General features: G+C 40.9%; 1 protein-coding gene across 9 annotated transcripts in view; it reads left to right on the top strand.

The window, feature by feature from the left end:
- Positions 1–16,726, top strand: part of IFT88 (intraflagellar transport 88) — a 116,084-nt gene that overhangs the window by 44,856 nt on the left and 54,502 nt on the right. For all 9 annotated transcript variants that reach the window (XR_012091696.1, XR_005236572.2, XM_008021649.3 and 6 more), the window contains 4 exons: positions 3,368–3,454; positions 10,479–10,665; positions 13,671–13,779; positions 15,837–15,987. Coding sequence is in view for 7 of the 9 variants with exons in the window: in XM_008021649.3 (XP_008019840.1) it covers positions 3,368–3,454; positions 10,479–10,665; positions 13,671–13,779; positions 15,837–15,987 (534 nt within the window). In the remaining 2 variants the exon portion in view is untranslated. The remainder of the gene's footprint in view (positions 1–3,367; positions 3,455–10,478; positions 10,666–13,670; positions 13,780–15,836; positions 15,988–16,726) is intronic.

The raw sequence follows: 16,726 nt of genomic DNA, 5'->3' as shown, positions 1-16,726 counted from the left end.
GTTTGTAGCCACTTTTGTAATTGAAAACGTAGACTCTGCCAAAAAGCCCAAAGTGGATGAAATGAAGCCATTGGCCTGGAGGCCAGTTTCAGTGTAGGGGCAGGCTCAGCGGAATGCTGAAGCCAGGAGCTAGATGGCATCAGCTGGGAAAGGAGACCAGGACAGACATAGATCCCTTTTCCTCGTTGTTTTCAGGGAAACAAACAGACAAGCTAACATTGTTTATTTTTATTTTTTGTTTTGCCATTTTGACTGCACTTTATCAGTTCCGTTTATAAATAAACTTAGAATATTCTTTTAAAAACATATTTTATATAGCTTTATGGACGTGTAGAGAACAGTTATGAAAACAGCCTATTTCAAAACAAAAACTTGAGCCAAAAAATACCCGAGAGTGTTCCTTTTATTAGAATAATTATGTAGCCTTTTTAGAATAGATCATAGTTTAGAAACGTATGATATGAAGTGTTTTTAGTTTGTCATGTGATATACATTTAGGATGTTTTAAGTTGTAAATACCTTTGCCAAGTTTTTTAAGTAATAGTTTTGGATTACACTGTTTTTTGGATTCATAATAACCATTTTGGGAGAAAATAGATTTGATGTTAAATATAGCCTTAAAGTATTGTTATTAATGAGTTACAAAGTAGTATATATCAAAATTTAAAAATTTAACACATTTCCGGCCGGGCGCGGTGGCTCAAGCCTGTAATCCCAGCACTTTGGGAGGCCGAGACAGGCGGATCACGAGGTCAGAAGATCGAGACCATCCTGGCTAACACGGTGAAACCCCGTCTCTACTAAAACTACAAAAAAACTAGCCGGGCGAGGTGGCGGGCGCCTGTAGTCCCAGCTACTCGGGAGGCTGAGGCAGGAGAATGGCATGAACTCGGGAGGCGGAGCTTGCAGTGAGCTGAGATCCGGCCACTGCACTCCAGCCTGGGCGACAGAGCCAGACTCCGTCTCAAAAAAAAAAAAAAAATTAACACATTTCCTTGACTATAATGTAAATGGCCGCTTCTAAAAGGAATGATACAAAGGACTGTAACACTCCTTTTTTTAAAAAAAAATTGTTTTTATTGCTTGTTAGCATTGTTTTTGTTTTGTTTTGTGGATGTTGTAGAGAATAGCTTTCTTTTCCTGTACACTTTGGGGAGTTTAATGGGTATATGAGTTACACCTGTCCAAGTGCCTTATATTTTAAGGTAATATACCATTTATTGTGACACAGTCTAAAAGTGAAGATTAAACTATCTCAATTCTTATTTAAAGTGAAATGCAGCTTATAAAACTTAGAGATTCAAAACAGTGGTAGCTTTTATATTAATAGTTGTGGAGGTTGTATAAAGAATCAGTGAGGTAGTTTCTATAGGATAAGCAGTATTAGCAGCAATTATTTTTTAGATACATTTAAGGAACTTGTGGCAGTGTTATAAGATCTTTCCAAGAAAGCAAATGATAGAATCTTTTTTTTTTTTTTTTTTTTTGAGACGGAGTCTCGCTCTGTCACCCAGGCTGGAGTGCGGTGGCCGGATCTCTGCTCACTGCAAGCTCCGCCTCCTGGGTTTACGCCATTCTCAGGCCTCAGCCTCCCGAGTAGCTGGGACTACAGGTGCCCGCCACCTCGCCTGGCTAGTTTTTTGTATTTTTTTTAGTAGAGACGGGGTTTCACCGTGTTAGCCAGGATGGTCTCGATCTCCTGACCTCGTGATCCGCCCGTCTCGGCCTCCCAAAGTGCTGGGATTACAGGCTTGAGCCACCGCGCCCGGCCAGAATCTTGAAAGTGAGGATATGATGTTTGGGTTTTTCTTTTCCAGTGTTTACTTTGTAGAATTATAAACTGCTGACCTAGAAACTTCCATCAGTTTTCTTTGAAGTCATCAAAAACCCTTTAAAAGAATAATTTGCTTGGCAACTTTGTTGTGCAAATAATACAAATAAAAGGATAACAATTTACTCATATTCTAACCAAAGTATCTGAAATTGAGTGTTTTAAAATCTTCTGTCCTTCAAAAAAATGGAGTCAGTTTGCCTACTGGTACTTCATTTGAGGTCAAACACTGAACAGCCCACATCTCAGAATCTGTCAGACATTTGCAACAGCTATAGTTGACAACCATTATAAACGCTAACAGTTACTTTTGCTTGTACACAGCTGCTTTCTAGGAGCAGGAGGCACCAAGAGTCAAGCATCCTCTAATCAGTAAACCTGTTTTAAGAGGAAGGAAGGAAGGAAGGAAGACCCAGCGCCTTTCTCTACCTTATTCTTTCTTTCTGATATTCTGTAGCAATTTCTAGGTTGAATACTCATTCACCTTTCATGTAAGTGTCTGAGCGTCCCACACATCTTATTTGGTTAGGATTGTCTCAGACCTGCCAGGCAGTTAAAAACATACTTTCATTTCTCATGATTTAAAAATGTAATTATATTTGGATCTACTTTAGATCACTTTTTGTAATACTTCCAGAATTATTTTCTGTTACTGGTTTTGAAAAATTCTGTGTGATTTTTCCTTCTTGGCCTTCTGAAACTCCAATTACATTTCTATTAGACCTTTTCATTATGCTCCCATAAGTCTCTTGTGTTCTTTTCTAGGAACTTTTTTTAGCCATCTATTTTGCCGTGCTTCATTTAGTCTGAACATTTTCTGGAACCTTGGCCTTGAAGTCCTGGTTGCTTTGCTAGCTCGCTCTACAGTGCCTTCGAAAATATTTTTAGTATTTTCTATGATCTTTCTAGTTGTTCTCTGTCAAAGAATGGTCTTCTGTAGGCTGGTCAGTCATGGCCAGAAGCAGAAACCTCAGAATTATTTTGTAAAGATCAAATGTGATCACGTCTCTTAGGCAAAACCTTTCAGGGCCTCATTGCCCACCCCGTTATGCAGGATAAACACTCAACTGCATCACATGACTCCCAAGGCTCATTATTATTATTATCATTATCATCATCATATTTTTATTTTTTAGACAGAGTCTCACGCCTATGCCCAGTCTAGTCTCAAAATCCTGACCTCAAGCAGTTCTTCTGCCGCAGCCCAAAGTGCTGAGATTATAGGATGAGCCACCATGCCCAGCCTTCCAAGGTTCATTACTTACTACTGACCTTTCTTCCAGTTACCAGGCCTCTCTTCAGCTCTGTTGTCTTAATTATATTTTTAATTTCAGAATTTCCATTTTATTCTTTTTTATAAATTCTAGTTCTCAAATGAAATTCTCTTCTTGTAATCTGTTTTCTTGAACATGTTAATCCACGCCTTTTGTGCCCTTCCCTGGTCGTACCCTTCAGGAACACTGATCTTTTCCCCAACCATAAGCTTGAGTACTGTCGTATTACAATGGTAGTAACCTTCAGATATTCGATTTCTAGGCTGTAGAGATCTTTAAAATGTTGGAAAAAAAGGACAGTAGAGTGAAAAGTGCAGCTGCAACCAGTCTCTCAGCCCTGTATTATATGGTAAGTTTTTTTTACTACTAAGAGTTAAATATATTAGTATATGATTAACTCTTTTTTGTATTGCTAATTTTGTATTGCTAAATTTCTGCCTGAGGATCATGCCTAAGGAGAAATCCCAAAGAATACTGGTGGAGAATGGTAAGTGGACTGAGGTGTGTAGAGGAGCTGATCATGACAAGTGCCAGGCCAGAGGCTGAGTTGGCAGACATGAGTGAGAAGGCCATCTCTGAAGGAGAAGGGAGGGAGAAAAATTGTAGTGATAAGTATCACATCATAGGTTATGGAACGCACAGCTGGAAGAGCTAGAGATGTGTTTCATCTCTTTTGTGTTATTAGTAAAGAAAGTGACATCTTAGGTTAAAAGATTGATGTAAGGTTACAGAGTATCATCTCTAACAAGCTTCCATTGAGCTTCTACTGGATGCCAATCATGGGAATACCAAAAGTCTAAAAGCTCCCTAAAGGGGAGCGTTCTTGTCTTTGGAACAAAGGAGGTAGACAAGGAAGGAAGGTTTAAAGTAGAGAACAATAAACTAACATAGATAATAAGTGCTTCAGAAATTCAGAGGAGGCAAAGAACATTCTAATTTAGGGCTTTCAGGAAAGATTTCATAGAGAGTTGGATCTTGCAGGTCAGAATATAGAAAGGGGCATTTGTAGGGAGACGGGGACTAAACAAAAGTACAGAGGCAAGAAAGTGCTGGGAGGGAAGTGTGTATAAGAGTCATTTCTTTTCACCAGAAAATACAGAATTTGTCATAGGCTTTTTCTGAATATTGAAAATTGATTATAGGTAGGTGTGGTGCCTCAAGCCTACAATTCCAGCACTTTGGGAGGCTGAGGCATGTGGATCACTTGAGCCTAGGAGTTTGAGACCAGCCTGGGCAACACAATGCCTGTCTCTACAAAAAGTTCAAAAAATCAGCTGGGCATGGTGGTGCGTGCCTGTAGTCCCAGCTACTCGGAAGGCTGAAGTAGGAGGATCCACCTGAGCTGGGGAGGTCAAGGCTGTTGTGAGCCATGATTGTGCCATTGTACTCCTGTTTGGTGACAGATACTTTGTCTCAAAAAAAAAAAAAAAAATTGTAGATTTTCATTTGTCACTTTGAGAACCTCTACGATTTTAAGGGCTGGAGGTTAGAAACAACTAAACTGTGTAATTTTTCAGTATCCTTTTCAATTCTGTCATTCTATGATTCTTAGAGGAAATGATCTGAGATTTAATTTTGTCCTGCGTGTAGAAGAAGCCTATAAGAGCTTTCCTTAGGAATAACTGTTGATGCTGAGGTGGCAGGGCCAGGAAGGGCCCAGATGAAGGCATGACAGCAACCCAGACCTCACCACATACCTGGGCGGTAAACTATTAGAAGGCTACCACAACTCCTTAACTCTGCCTTAGCCACTAGCTCTTGAATTTCCAGCATCTTGGGTTTTGCTTAAGTTTTGCTCAGAATAATGGCATAGGAATGGGCTTAACAGATTTCCAAGAACTGCCCTTATTGTAAGAATATTCCATTTGATCCAACCCCTTGTTTAAATTTACTTTCATGACCCAACTGAAATATGAAGCCTTCCTGACGCTCCTTGGCAGATATTCTTACCTTCCTTTGTGCTCCTAGAATATTTTGTTTGCACATACAGCATTGTATTTTAATGGTTTATATGTGATTCTTCTCCATTAGCCCATCAGCTTCACCTTTGTATTGTGCACAGTGCCTTGCTGATGACAGGTGCTTTTTTTTTTTTTTTTTTTTTTTTTTTTTTTTTTTTTGAGACTGAGTCTTGCCCTGTCGCCCAGGCTGGAGTGCAGTGGCGCCATCTCGGCTCACTGCAAGTTCCGCCTCCCGGGTTCAGGCCATTCTCCTGCCTCAGCCTCCCCAGTAGCTGGGACTACAGGCGCCCAGCACCACGCCCAGCTAATTTTTTTTTTTTTTGTATTTTTAGTAGAGACGGGGTTTCACCATGTTAGCCAGGATGGTCTCGATCTCCTGACCTCATGATACGCCCGTCTCGGCCTCCCAAAGTGCTGGGATTACAGGCGTGAGCCACCGCGCCTGGCCGACAGGTGCTTATTAAACATTTCTTTACTAACAAATGAGAAAAAAAGTCATGGTATTTTATTAAACCATGTTTCCAGTCCCTCTTAGAGCTTCTGGTCTGTGCACCATTGAGAAGCACCGCTGTGCTGAACTGCTGTTGCTAGTGGAAAGGTATCATATCCCTCATATATGTAAAGATGAAGAAAGAGATCCAAACCCCTGGTTGAAGAATGACTCCAGTGCTTCAATCTGCTGGTAGGACAGTGGTACCAGTTAGTTACATGTCTAGACGGGGGTGCTGATTGGGGGAAAAGATGTTGAGTTTCTTTTTAAATATATTTAAACATTTTTTGTAATGATGGAAACAAGTAGACAGGAGGTGTGTTAGTCTGTTCTCATACTGCTATAAAGAAATACCCGAGACTGGGTAATTTATAAAAGAAAGAGGTTTAATTGACTCACATTTTTGTATGGCTAGGGAAACCTCAGGAAACTTACAATCATAGCAGAAGGTGAAGGAGAAGCAAGCACCTTCTTCACAAGGAGGCAGGAAAAGAGAGAGGGTGGGTCTTTGTACCCCCACACCAGCCAGCCATTGGATGTGGCCTGCCTCCCAAAAAAGGGTCATCTCTAGGAAGGGGGACAAGGTGCCTCTGTCTTCCACCCAGTTTCCAGAGAGGGCTGCCTGCTGAGGCTGGTGGCCAGTAGCACTTCCAGCAGCTCTGACGGGCAAGTCCACGGGGTGAAGCATGGTGTCTATCATGGCTATTAAATTTTGAATTTAGAAAATCACTAATGAATTTTTGACCCAATTTGTCTCTTTACCAAGTTTGACGACTGTGCAGGAGGAGACCAATAGAAAATTTAAAGAAGCAAAGAGAATTGTTAGATTTAATCAACCAAGCAGAGCTATTAGAGCATCTCATCAGCAGTTTCTTACAGTTGGTTCTGAAGAAAATAGTTGTAATCAAGAATGTTTTGAGGCCAAGTGATGAGTCTCCTATGTAGTTTTATATATGATATGTAGTTGAAAGTATATTGTTGGTATCTGGCATGTAGTTGTATCTATTTTCTCTTGCTGTGTAATGAACTGCCCCAAACCGTAGTGGCTTGAAATCACCAGGTATTTGCTTACATTCTACCCAGTGAGCTGGGTTCACCTGGATGCTTCTTTCACTGGGCTTGCCTGGCCTTACTCATGCAGCTGCCATCCTCTGAGGCATAACTGAGACTGGATGTTCCAAATTCCTACCTCATGCCTGTCACTTAGCTGAACTGTTGGCCAGGGCAACTCAGTCTTCCCTCAGAGCATCCCCAGCAGGGGATCCCAGCCTTCTCAGGTGGGACTGGGTTCAATGAGAGCAAACCCCAGTACACAGGTGTGTATTAGCACATTGAGTTTGTTATTATTTTATTGAACAAAACATGAGAGAGAATCATACCTGAATGAGTCATACATGAATCCTGGGAGGTGTGATCCACTGAAGTCATTATTGTAACAATCTACCACTGCCTGCACTCAGACCCCAGTTACTCATAGCCCTCCCAAGACTCTCAGAGTCTCATTCCACCACAGCATCAGGTTCAAAGGCCAGGATCTACATCAGGTCTGGATAGAAATGGGGCTTTCCAGCTGGGTTTGGTGGCTCATGCCTGTAATCCCAGCACTTTGGGAGGCCGAGGCAGGTGGATCACTTGAGGCCAGGAGTTTGAGCCTGACCAACATAGTGAAACCTCATCTCTACTAAACACGGTGAAACCCTGTCTCTACCAAAAATATAAAAAATTAGCCAGGCATGGTGGTGCATGCCTGTAGTCCCAGCTACTCGGGAGGCTGAAGCATGAGAATTGCTTGAACCTGGAGGGCAGAGGTCGCGGTGAGCCAAGATTGTGCCACTGCATTCCAGCCTGGGCGACAGAACGAGACTCCATCTCAAACAAACAAAAAAACAAGAAATGGAGCTTTCTCAGGCACAATTTCTTTCTTCTTGATCCAAAGATTTCTGAATGAAAAGACATGACACTCATCCCCTGTAAGACACTCATCCCCAAAGGGGAGGGATGGAGGCACATCACAGTCACTTTCCTTAATGATTCTGAAACCTAGCAAAGCAGGTGTGGCCAGTGCTCCCTAGTCTGAGAAAAAGGAATATTCCTTGATGAGGGACCAGCTCTGCTCCCTCGAAGTGGCCCCCTAACTCTTTTTCCTCTATGACTCTTGGCTCTGCCTTCTGAGAGTATCTTCCTTTTGTATAAGAAATAGCCTATGTTTCAGGAGCAGAAAACCAAACACTGCATGTTCTCACTCATAAGCGAGTTGAACAATGAGAACACATGGACACAGGGAGGGGAGCATCACACACTGGGGCCTGTCGGGGAGTGGAAGGCAAGGGAAGGGAGAGCATTAGGACCAATACCTAATGCATGTGGGGATTAAAACCTAGATGACAGGTTGATGGGTGCAGCAAACCACCATGGCACATGTATACCTATATAACAAACCTGCACATTCTGCACATGTATCCCATAACTTAGACTAAAATGTTAAAAAAAAAAAAAAAGAAAAGAAAGAAATAGGCTGTGTTTGCAGCTGATTAACTTTCTCAGTTTGTGTTCTGCCCTAAGACATTTGGGACACAGAGAGCTTTTTTCATTTTGGACTCTATCTGTCCCTTTAATCCAAACTAGCAACAGTCAGTACAACTTGCCTAAAAACTTGGAGGGTTTTCTCTAAGTCTTGTTAGGATTTCCCACATGTCTCAACAGCTGCATCCATAATTCTTTTCGGGACAGACCCCTTTCCACTAGGTGTATAGGCTGCTGTGGAACGGAGCCTTGAAGTGTCTTAGAAGCCCGTTTCACTACCTGGGAGAGAAGGTCTGCTAGGTATGACCTTAAATCTTTGTGAGATGTTTACGAAAGGTATTACAGCCACACCTTTGAATTGTTCCCTAACCTGCCACCAGGTCCTACTCTGAGAATCTTGTGCCATCACAAGAAACTGGAGACATGAAATAATTTTATTTTCTACCTTAGCAAGTCCTAGTTCTTCTATATTTTCTCTAAATTCTGCCTGCAAACTGAACAGTTCTCTCCTTAGCTCATTTTTATCTTCCTATACCTGATCAATTATATACCCAGTTAAAATAAGTTCATTGGCCCTTCAGCATCCTACCTAGAAACCCCCTTGGCCACATGGGCATATTTATCAGGTACACTTCCTATCCTCTAACCCACTCTGTAAGTGCCACTTGTGTCAGTGCTTCACGGTGACAGTGTGGCTTGCTCTTTATCCAGCCTCTGATGATTCCTTCTGCCTTTGCAGGCTCACTCATGCTCCACCATCTCTCCAGTCCCCAACACAGCCCCTCACAGCTTTTCTCAGTTTTGCCTGCTGCATAGTCCAAAAGACAACGTTACATGTTTTTATAACAGCAGCACCCCACTTGTAGGTACCAATTTTTGTTTCAGAGTTCACACAAAAATTTGCACATGAATGTTCATGGCAGGGTTATTTGTAGTAACCATAAAGGAGCCTGGAAGCAACCCAAGTGTCCATCAACAATGAATGGATAAAGGACATGTGGCCTATCCACACAGTGGGACGTTATTCAGCCTTTACAAGGACTGCAGCACAGATGTCTGCTAAAACATGGATGGACCTTAATAATATTATGCTAAGTGAAAGAAGTCAGACACAAAAGACTGCATATTTTATGATTATATTTGTATTTGGTGTCCAGAATAGGCATGGAGACAGAAAACAGATTAGTGGTTGCCAGGGGCTGGGGGCAGAGGAGAATAGGGAGTGGCTACTAATGGGTACAGGGTTTCTTTTGAGGGTGGAAGTAGATATTGACAGTGGTTGCACAACTTTGTGAACCTACTAAATGCCACAATTTTCTACATTTTAAAGGGGTCAGGTTTATTATATGTAAGTTATATCTAAACTTTTTACAAAGTTTAACCAGGGACGATCACTGTGAGTGACATGGGAGAAGGGGCATGGCAATTTAATGTTACACAGTTGTGAAGGAGCCTGGTGGTGACGATGCAGTAGGGGAGCTGGAGATCTGAGGAGGAATCACCATCAGTCATTGAGTGACCGCACTTATCCAGCTGCCACAGTAGAACCCAGAGGGCCTTCATGGGGAGTTCTGTGGGAAGCAGATACCTCTGTGCAGCTGCCTCCTCTGGGGCCACAGCCAAACCCTGTCATGGAGCAGGGACGGCATAGTCAGGAAGAAGAGCTGCCCATGGAGTGGAGTGAGTGAGGAGAAGCTGGTACCATGGACACTTCTGCATCAGTCCTGCATCTGATGACAAGAAAAAGCCTTTCAGAGACTAAAGGCCACTGCTTCAGGTCTGCATTCCAGATGTCACAGAAGTTCCTCTTTTGGCCAAGTCTAGACAAGAGCCTAATAGTGAAGGAACTTCTTAGAAATGTAGTTCCTGGGTTAACCAAGCTGACCTGGCACAGATGGTCATGATATTTAAGAACAGAGAGGTTCCTGTAGCTCACGTGAATGATGGCAAGGCCCTGTCAGAGCATTTGGCATGGAGACGGAAAAAAACAATGGATTGCTACAAGTGCAGAGACCTAGTAGGTGACGCAGCCAGTGTGCTAGGGGCAGGAGGGGTAGTGCTTTTGTGACAGCTATTTCAGGGCTTCAAGTGGGAGGGGGAGCACTGCAGCAAATGGTGACATGGAATTTGGGCGTTGAGCATGGAACCACCTACATATAAATAGTGTTGTTATTCTAACCATGAGACTGTGGAGAAGTCAATCACAAGAGGCTTGGGTGGTTGAGCTTGATGAGTAAAACTCTTATGTAGAATCAGACTATCAAGACCAAGATATATAAAATATTTTTGTTCATTATATTTGTAATCTCAGAAAGTCTATTTATTATGTCTGTAATCTCAGAACAGTCAGAAAAAGTATTTCATGAAATTCAAATAATTTGTATATGTATTTTACTTAGGGAAAGGATTTTGCACAAGCCAGCAGCTATGCAGATATAGCTGTGAACTCTGATAGATATAATCCAGCAGCTCTTACTAATAAAGGGAATACAGTTTTTGCAAATGGTGATTGTGAGAAGGCCGCTGAATTCTATAAAGAGGCTCTAAGAAATGATTCTTCTTGTACTGAAGCGCTTTATAATATTGGTAAGTGAAACAAGGCGAAATTGCTTTTTAAATTATTTATTTTTTGCTTTGTATTTGTTTTTGTTTTGTTTTGCTTAAAGAGCTCAAACACATTAGGAGGAGGAGTTGACTTCCTTCTAACAGAAAATTGAAGACTACAGCCTCTCAGATTATAGTTTATTTTAAATGGAATTAATGATTCAGAAGCTATGCACTGCAAAATTTGGATCAGGCTTGCTATACTGCCCTCTAAAAAGGCTTTTCCATCACAGTGTATAATCCTGATTTCCCAAATTTCTGCTAATACTGGATATTATCATTCTTTTTAACTTTTGCCAAGCTGATAGATGGGAAAAAATCCCATTTGCTTACTTTTTAATTATGAACAATTTCAAACATACATAAAAGTACACACAAGAAATAAGTACCCGTGTACCTATCACCCCAGTTTAACACATTTTCACGTTTTGCCATCTTTACTTCAGATTTTGTTTTTAATAAGCCAAATATTACAAGCCATGGAGTCTTACCACCATCACATTCTCTTCCCCGCCTTTCAGAGGTTGCCTGAAGTGGAGCATCATCATCCCGGGCATGAATATCACCCCGGGCATGAATTTGCAGTTTTGCAAACGCCTGTCTGTACAGTACTGGGTCTTGTCTCTTGGATTGTTTTTTTGTTTGTTTGTTTGTTTGTTTGTTTGAGGCAGAGTCTCGCTCTCTTGCCCAGGCTGGAGTGCAGTGGCCGGATCTCAGCTCACTGCAAGCTCCGCCTCCTGGGTTCATACTATTCTTCTGCCTCAGCCTCCCAAGTAGCTGGGACTACAGGCGCCCATCACCTCGCCCGACTGGTTTTTTGTATTTTTTAGTAGAGACGGGGTTTCACCGTGTTAGCCAGGATGGTCTCGATCTCCTGACCTCGTGATCCGCCCGTCTCGGCCTCCCAAAGTGCTGGGATTACAGGCTTGAGCCACCGCGCCCGGCCTATCTCTTGGATTGTTAATAACGTTTCCCTGCCTAGGTATTTTTTGCTTTCTTTGGTTTGCTTATTTTATTCTCCTTTCTATGTTATGTCAGGAGTTTATGGCTAAAAACTGAGTGGAATCTCTAGGTCTATGAAGGAGATTGATGGGTTGGTACTCTGCTGTAGGGCATCTGTCTGGTCTGGTCTGTTTAGTTGGAGACCTGCCCATAAGTCACTTGTATCTTTCCTCCCAGAAAAGACTCTCTAATCTCCTGCCTGAAGGAGGAGGGAAGGCATACTGCCAACCTTGAAGTATAGGGGAGGCAAGAAGGAATTAGCCATGGGAGAGCCTGATTGAGAATGTATGTTTCAAGTCACTGAAGGAAGGGAGGCTATGACCACTTGGGTATCTGGGAAGAGAGCATTGAAGAGAGGCACAAAGGTCTTCATGCAGGAGCTTGCTTCCTAGATATATCCTTATTTATTTGTTTTGTAACTATTAAATATTTCTCCTTTCTCCATTGCTTAGATTTTTAACTTTATTTCTAATTTCTTCTATGGAAGAATTGTTTTATTATTGATATAGTAAAATTTGTCTTTTTTTTGAGACTGAGTCTCGCTCTGTTGTCCAGGCTGGGGTGCAGTGGCATGATCTCAGCTCACTGCAACCTCTACCTTCCAGATTCAAGTGATTCTCCCGCTGTAGCCGTCCAAGTAGCTGGAACCACAGGCACACTCCACTATGTCAGTCTAATTTTTTGCATTTTTAGTAGAGACAGGGTTTCACTGTGTTGGCCAGGCTGGTCTCGAACTCCTGACCTCAAGTGATTCACCTGCCTCGGCCTCCCAAAGTGATGGGATTACAGGCGTGAGCCACCACGCCTGGCCAAATTTGTCTTTTAAAAAAATTGTGTTTATTGCTTTATTCATTTGTTTATTGCTTTATGAAGCCCTTCTTACCTTAAGATTATAAATCATTTTTCTATATTTTCTTTTCATACTCTTCTTATAGCTTTGTTTTTTCTGTTGAGTTTCAAAATTTTGAGTTCATTTTTTATGAAATGAGAATCTACTTTTAAAAAAATTAATGGCCAGGCGCAGTGGCTCATGCATGTAAATCCCAGCACTTTGGGAGGCTGAGGCGGGCGGATCACAAGGTCAGGAGATGGAGACCATCCTGACTAACACAGTGAAACCCCAATCTCTACTAAAAATAGAAAAAATTAGCCAGGCGTGGTTGCAGGCACCTGTAGTCCCAGCTACTCGGGAGACTGAGGCAGGAGAATGGCGTGAACCCGGGAGGCGGATTTTGCAGTGAGCCAAGATCACGCCACTGCACTCCAGTCTGGGCGAAAGAGCAAGACTCTGCCCCCGCCCCACAAAAAAATAATAATAATGTATAGTCGGTTGTTCTGGCACCACTTATTACTAGCATTTTCCTCCCCACTGATTTTAAATGTCTTTAAACTCTATAATTGAGTGCATTTCTGAACTATTTGTTCTGTTCTATTGGTCTGTCTATTCCTGCCACCCGCTACACTTTTAAAATCACTGAAGCTTTGTAGCATCTTTTGGTGTCTGCCAGTGGAGAATCCCCACCCTAACATTATTCTTTAAAAACATTCTCAGTTGGCTGGGTGTGGTGGCTCATACCTGTAATCCCAGCACTTTGGGAGGCTGAGGCAGGTGTATCTCTTGAGGCTAGGAGTTCCAGACCAACCTGAGCAACATGGCAAAATCCCGTCTCTACTAAAAATACAAAAAATTAACTGGGCGTAGTAGCACACGCATATAATCCCAGCTACTTGAGAGGCTGAGGTAGGAGAATCACCTGAGCCTGGGAGGTCGAGGCTGCTGTGAGCCATGTTTGCGCCACTACACTCCAGCATGGGCAGCAGGAGTGAGACCCTGTATCAAAAAACAAAAACCTCAGTTCATCTTCATTTTCTCTTCTGGATAAATATTTACATATATTTTGAGATTTATTCTGTTAACGTTAAATAAATTAATACCAATAATGATGCTTATAGGTTTTCTTTTTTTTCTTTTTCTTTTTTTTAAGGCCTTACCTATGAGAAACTAAATCGGCTGGATGAGGCTTTGGACTGTTTCCTGAAACTTCATGCAATCCTACAAAACAGTGCCGAAGTTCTTTACCAGATAGCAAATATGTATCTTATTTGAAAAATTTAGGGACAGTTATTAATTCTCTCAATTGGTGATTGAAGATCAATTATTAAATAAGTTTAATGAAGTAATTGAGGATAATATTTGAGGTAAGTGATGAGGATAATCTAACTAGCAGATTATCATGTGATAAAAAAATCATTTGAGTAATGCTATTTTAAAATGTTATTTGCATTGAAAGAGGAATTAATGGTTAAAACTATTATTTATTAAATTTTGAAAATAACTGAAGTAATTATGACATTTTGGGTACATATAAACCATTCATTGAAAGTCAGTTTGGTGCTTTAGAACATTGTATTAATTCTGAAGCTTGTGGGGTATCATTGAAGCACTAACTTAACTAAATACTGTTTATTACTGATTCGTACTATTGATTGAGTTTGGATAATTTTTCTTATTTTTTTAACTGATCTGTAGCTATAATGAGGTGTCCAAAGACTGTTACCCTTTAAAATTATGTGATTTTTCATATGAACTCATTCATTCTGTTCATTTAATAGTCATTTATTGAATGTATCCTATGTGTATCAGTATTATGTTTCAAACTCAGGGGAATGTAGAACTACAAAATGTTGCCCTCATATCAGTTTCTTCCACAACACGTAGCTTTTTTAATAAGCCCTGCTCTTGGTTAAAAAAGCAGAAATGTGTTAATGTTTTTAATGCTTTTCATGCTATTTGAAAAGCGCTTTAATTTCTCTCCTTATTTTAGTAAGCTTTGGCCACAATGTTGGGAAGCGTTAAACATCTTAGGTAGGTTTTCAGGTTACTGTTATCTTGATTTAAATTTTATACAGATATGTTTAGAAAATTTTATATGTCGTAAGGTGTCCCATTAATGATTTTAAGTACCATCTGCTGTACTTTTGATAAAGAATTTTATTTAAACATTTTAGTTTTAAGCCAGGCACAGTGGCTCATACCTGTAATCCCAGCGCTTTGGGAGGCTGAGGCAGGCGAATCATTTGAGGTCAGGAGTTCGAGACCAGCCTGGCCATCATGGTGAAACCCCATCTCTACTATAAATACAAAAATTAGCCAGGTGTTGTGGCAGGCACGTGTAATCCCAGTTACTCCCAAGACTGAGGCAGGGGAATCACTTGAACCTGGGAGGCAGAGGTTGCAGTGAGCCAAGATAGTGCCATGGCACTCTAGCCTGGGTGCAGAGCTAGACTGTCTAAAAAAAAAAAAAAAAAAAAAAAAAAATAGTTTTAGATCAGATAGCATCATAGTTACTCCTGTTAGTCTTTTTGTTCATTTAATTTCTCTGAAACTGCCAGTGTCATTATCTTTTACTACCCAATTCATGATCAGCTAGGATCAAGTCAAGCAATTGATATATTTGAGACCGTTTGAGTACATTTCCATTTTTTTTTTCTTGTGGTATCACACTTGTCATCATTAAAAACAGTAGATTTTTCTGGTGTCACCCTTGTCACCATTGAAAACAGTGCTTCTTTTTCAATAAACTTTGGATTGGAATATCTTCATTTCACTGAAATACCTAATATGTATAAAATAAATAGTAATTAGTCAAAAAGTATTGGTATGAATAAATTATTTGTATATACACAGAAGACTTAGTAGGTACTAAAGAAAGTTACAAAAAAAAAAAAAACCCCACTATCCTTGGGTTTATAATCTAATTAGGGAAAACTCACAGGAAAAACACATGAAAGTAATTCCCTTAATATGCTGAACATGTTAAGAGAGAGAGAATAACTGGATGCAACATTCAGGACATTTTTATTAAGGACAATTTTTGGACAATACTTTGAATAATTCTACCAGAAATTTGGGAGTTGATCTTAGTGGATAGTAATGAAGGAAAAGGGAAAGCAGGCCATACGTAGGGAGCGAGAATGTTACCTCCACAGTACTGCTGCATTCCATCTCCACCCCTGAGAAATCCAGAGGAAACAGTACACAATAGCACATTACTGTAGGCTAAGAAATATTGTTACTGTAATGTTTTTTAAGTTTGTTTATTGATTAATGAATTTAGAAAACGTGTTTTCCTTAACTGACATTGCCTAAGATATGAATTAATGGAAAATCCCAGTCAAGCTATTGAATGGCTAATGCAGGTGGTCAGTGTTGTTCCAACCGATCCTCAAGTTTTATCTAAACTGGGAGAATTATATGATCATGAAGGAGATAAATCTCAAGCATTTCAATATTACTATGAGGTAGGTGTGTTATCTTAATTTCCTTCTGTGTTTTAGCATTTTATGAATTGTTATAAAGGCAGCAAGACTTTGAAATTTTAGAAGATCTTCCCAGTTTTAAAATGATTTATTTAAAATAAAGCATTCTTGGAAAATGAAGTTTTTGTTTTGTTTTGTTTTGTTTTGAGCTAGTCTTGCTCTGTCGCCCAGGCTGCTGCACAGTGGTGTAGTCTCGGCTCACTGCAGCCTCCTCCTCCTAGGTTTAAGCAGTTCTCTTGCCTCAGCCTCCCGAGTAGCTGGAATTACAGGCACCTGCCACCACGCCCAGCTAATTTTTGTATCTTTAGTAGAGGGACATTTCACCATGTTGGCCAGGCTGGTCTCGAACTCTTGACCTCAGCTGATCTGCTCACCTCAGCCTCCCAAAGTGATGAGATTACCACCACGCCAGGCATGAGGTTAATTTTTTACTTGTTTTAATGAAAAAAAATGAAATAGGTCTCGGTGAGGTAGCTCACATCTATAATCTCAACACTTTGGGAGGCCAGAGTGAGAGGATTGCTTAAGACCAAGAGATCAAGACCAGCCTAGGCAACATAACAAGACCCCGTCTCTAAAATAATAATTGTAAAAGGATAGGTGTGGTGGCCCTTACCTTTAATCCCAGCACTTTGGGAGGCCAAGGAAGGCAGATCACTTGAGGCCAGGAGTATGTGACCAGCCTGGCCAACATGAGGAAACCCCCTCTCTACTAAAAATA

This window comes from Chlorocebus sabaeus, chromosome 3, assembly GCF_047675955.1.
Source record: "Chlorocebus sabaeus isolate Y175 chromosome 3, mChlSab1.0.hap1, whole genome shotgun sequence".
Taxonomy (NCBI): domain Eukaryota; kingdom Metazoa; phylum Chordata; class Mammalia; order Primates; family Cercopithecidae; genus Chlorocebus; species Chlorocebus sabaeus.
This window is presented reverse-complemented; position numbering and strand designations above follow the sequence as displayed.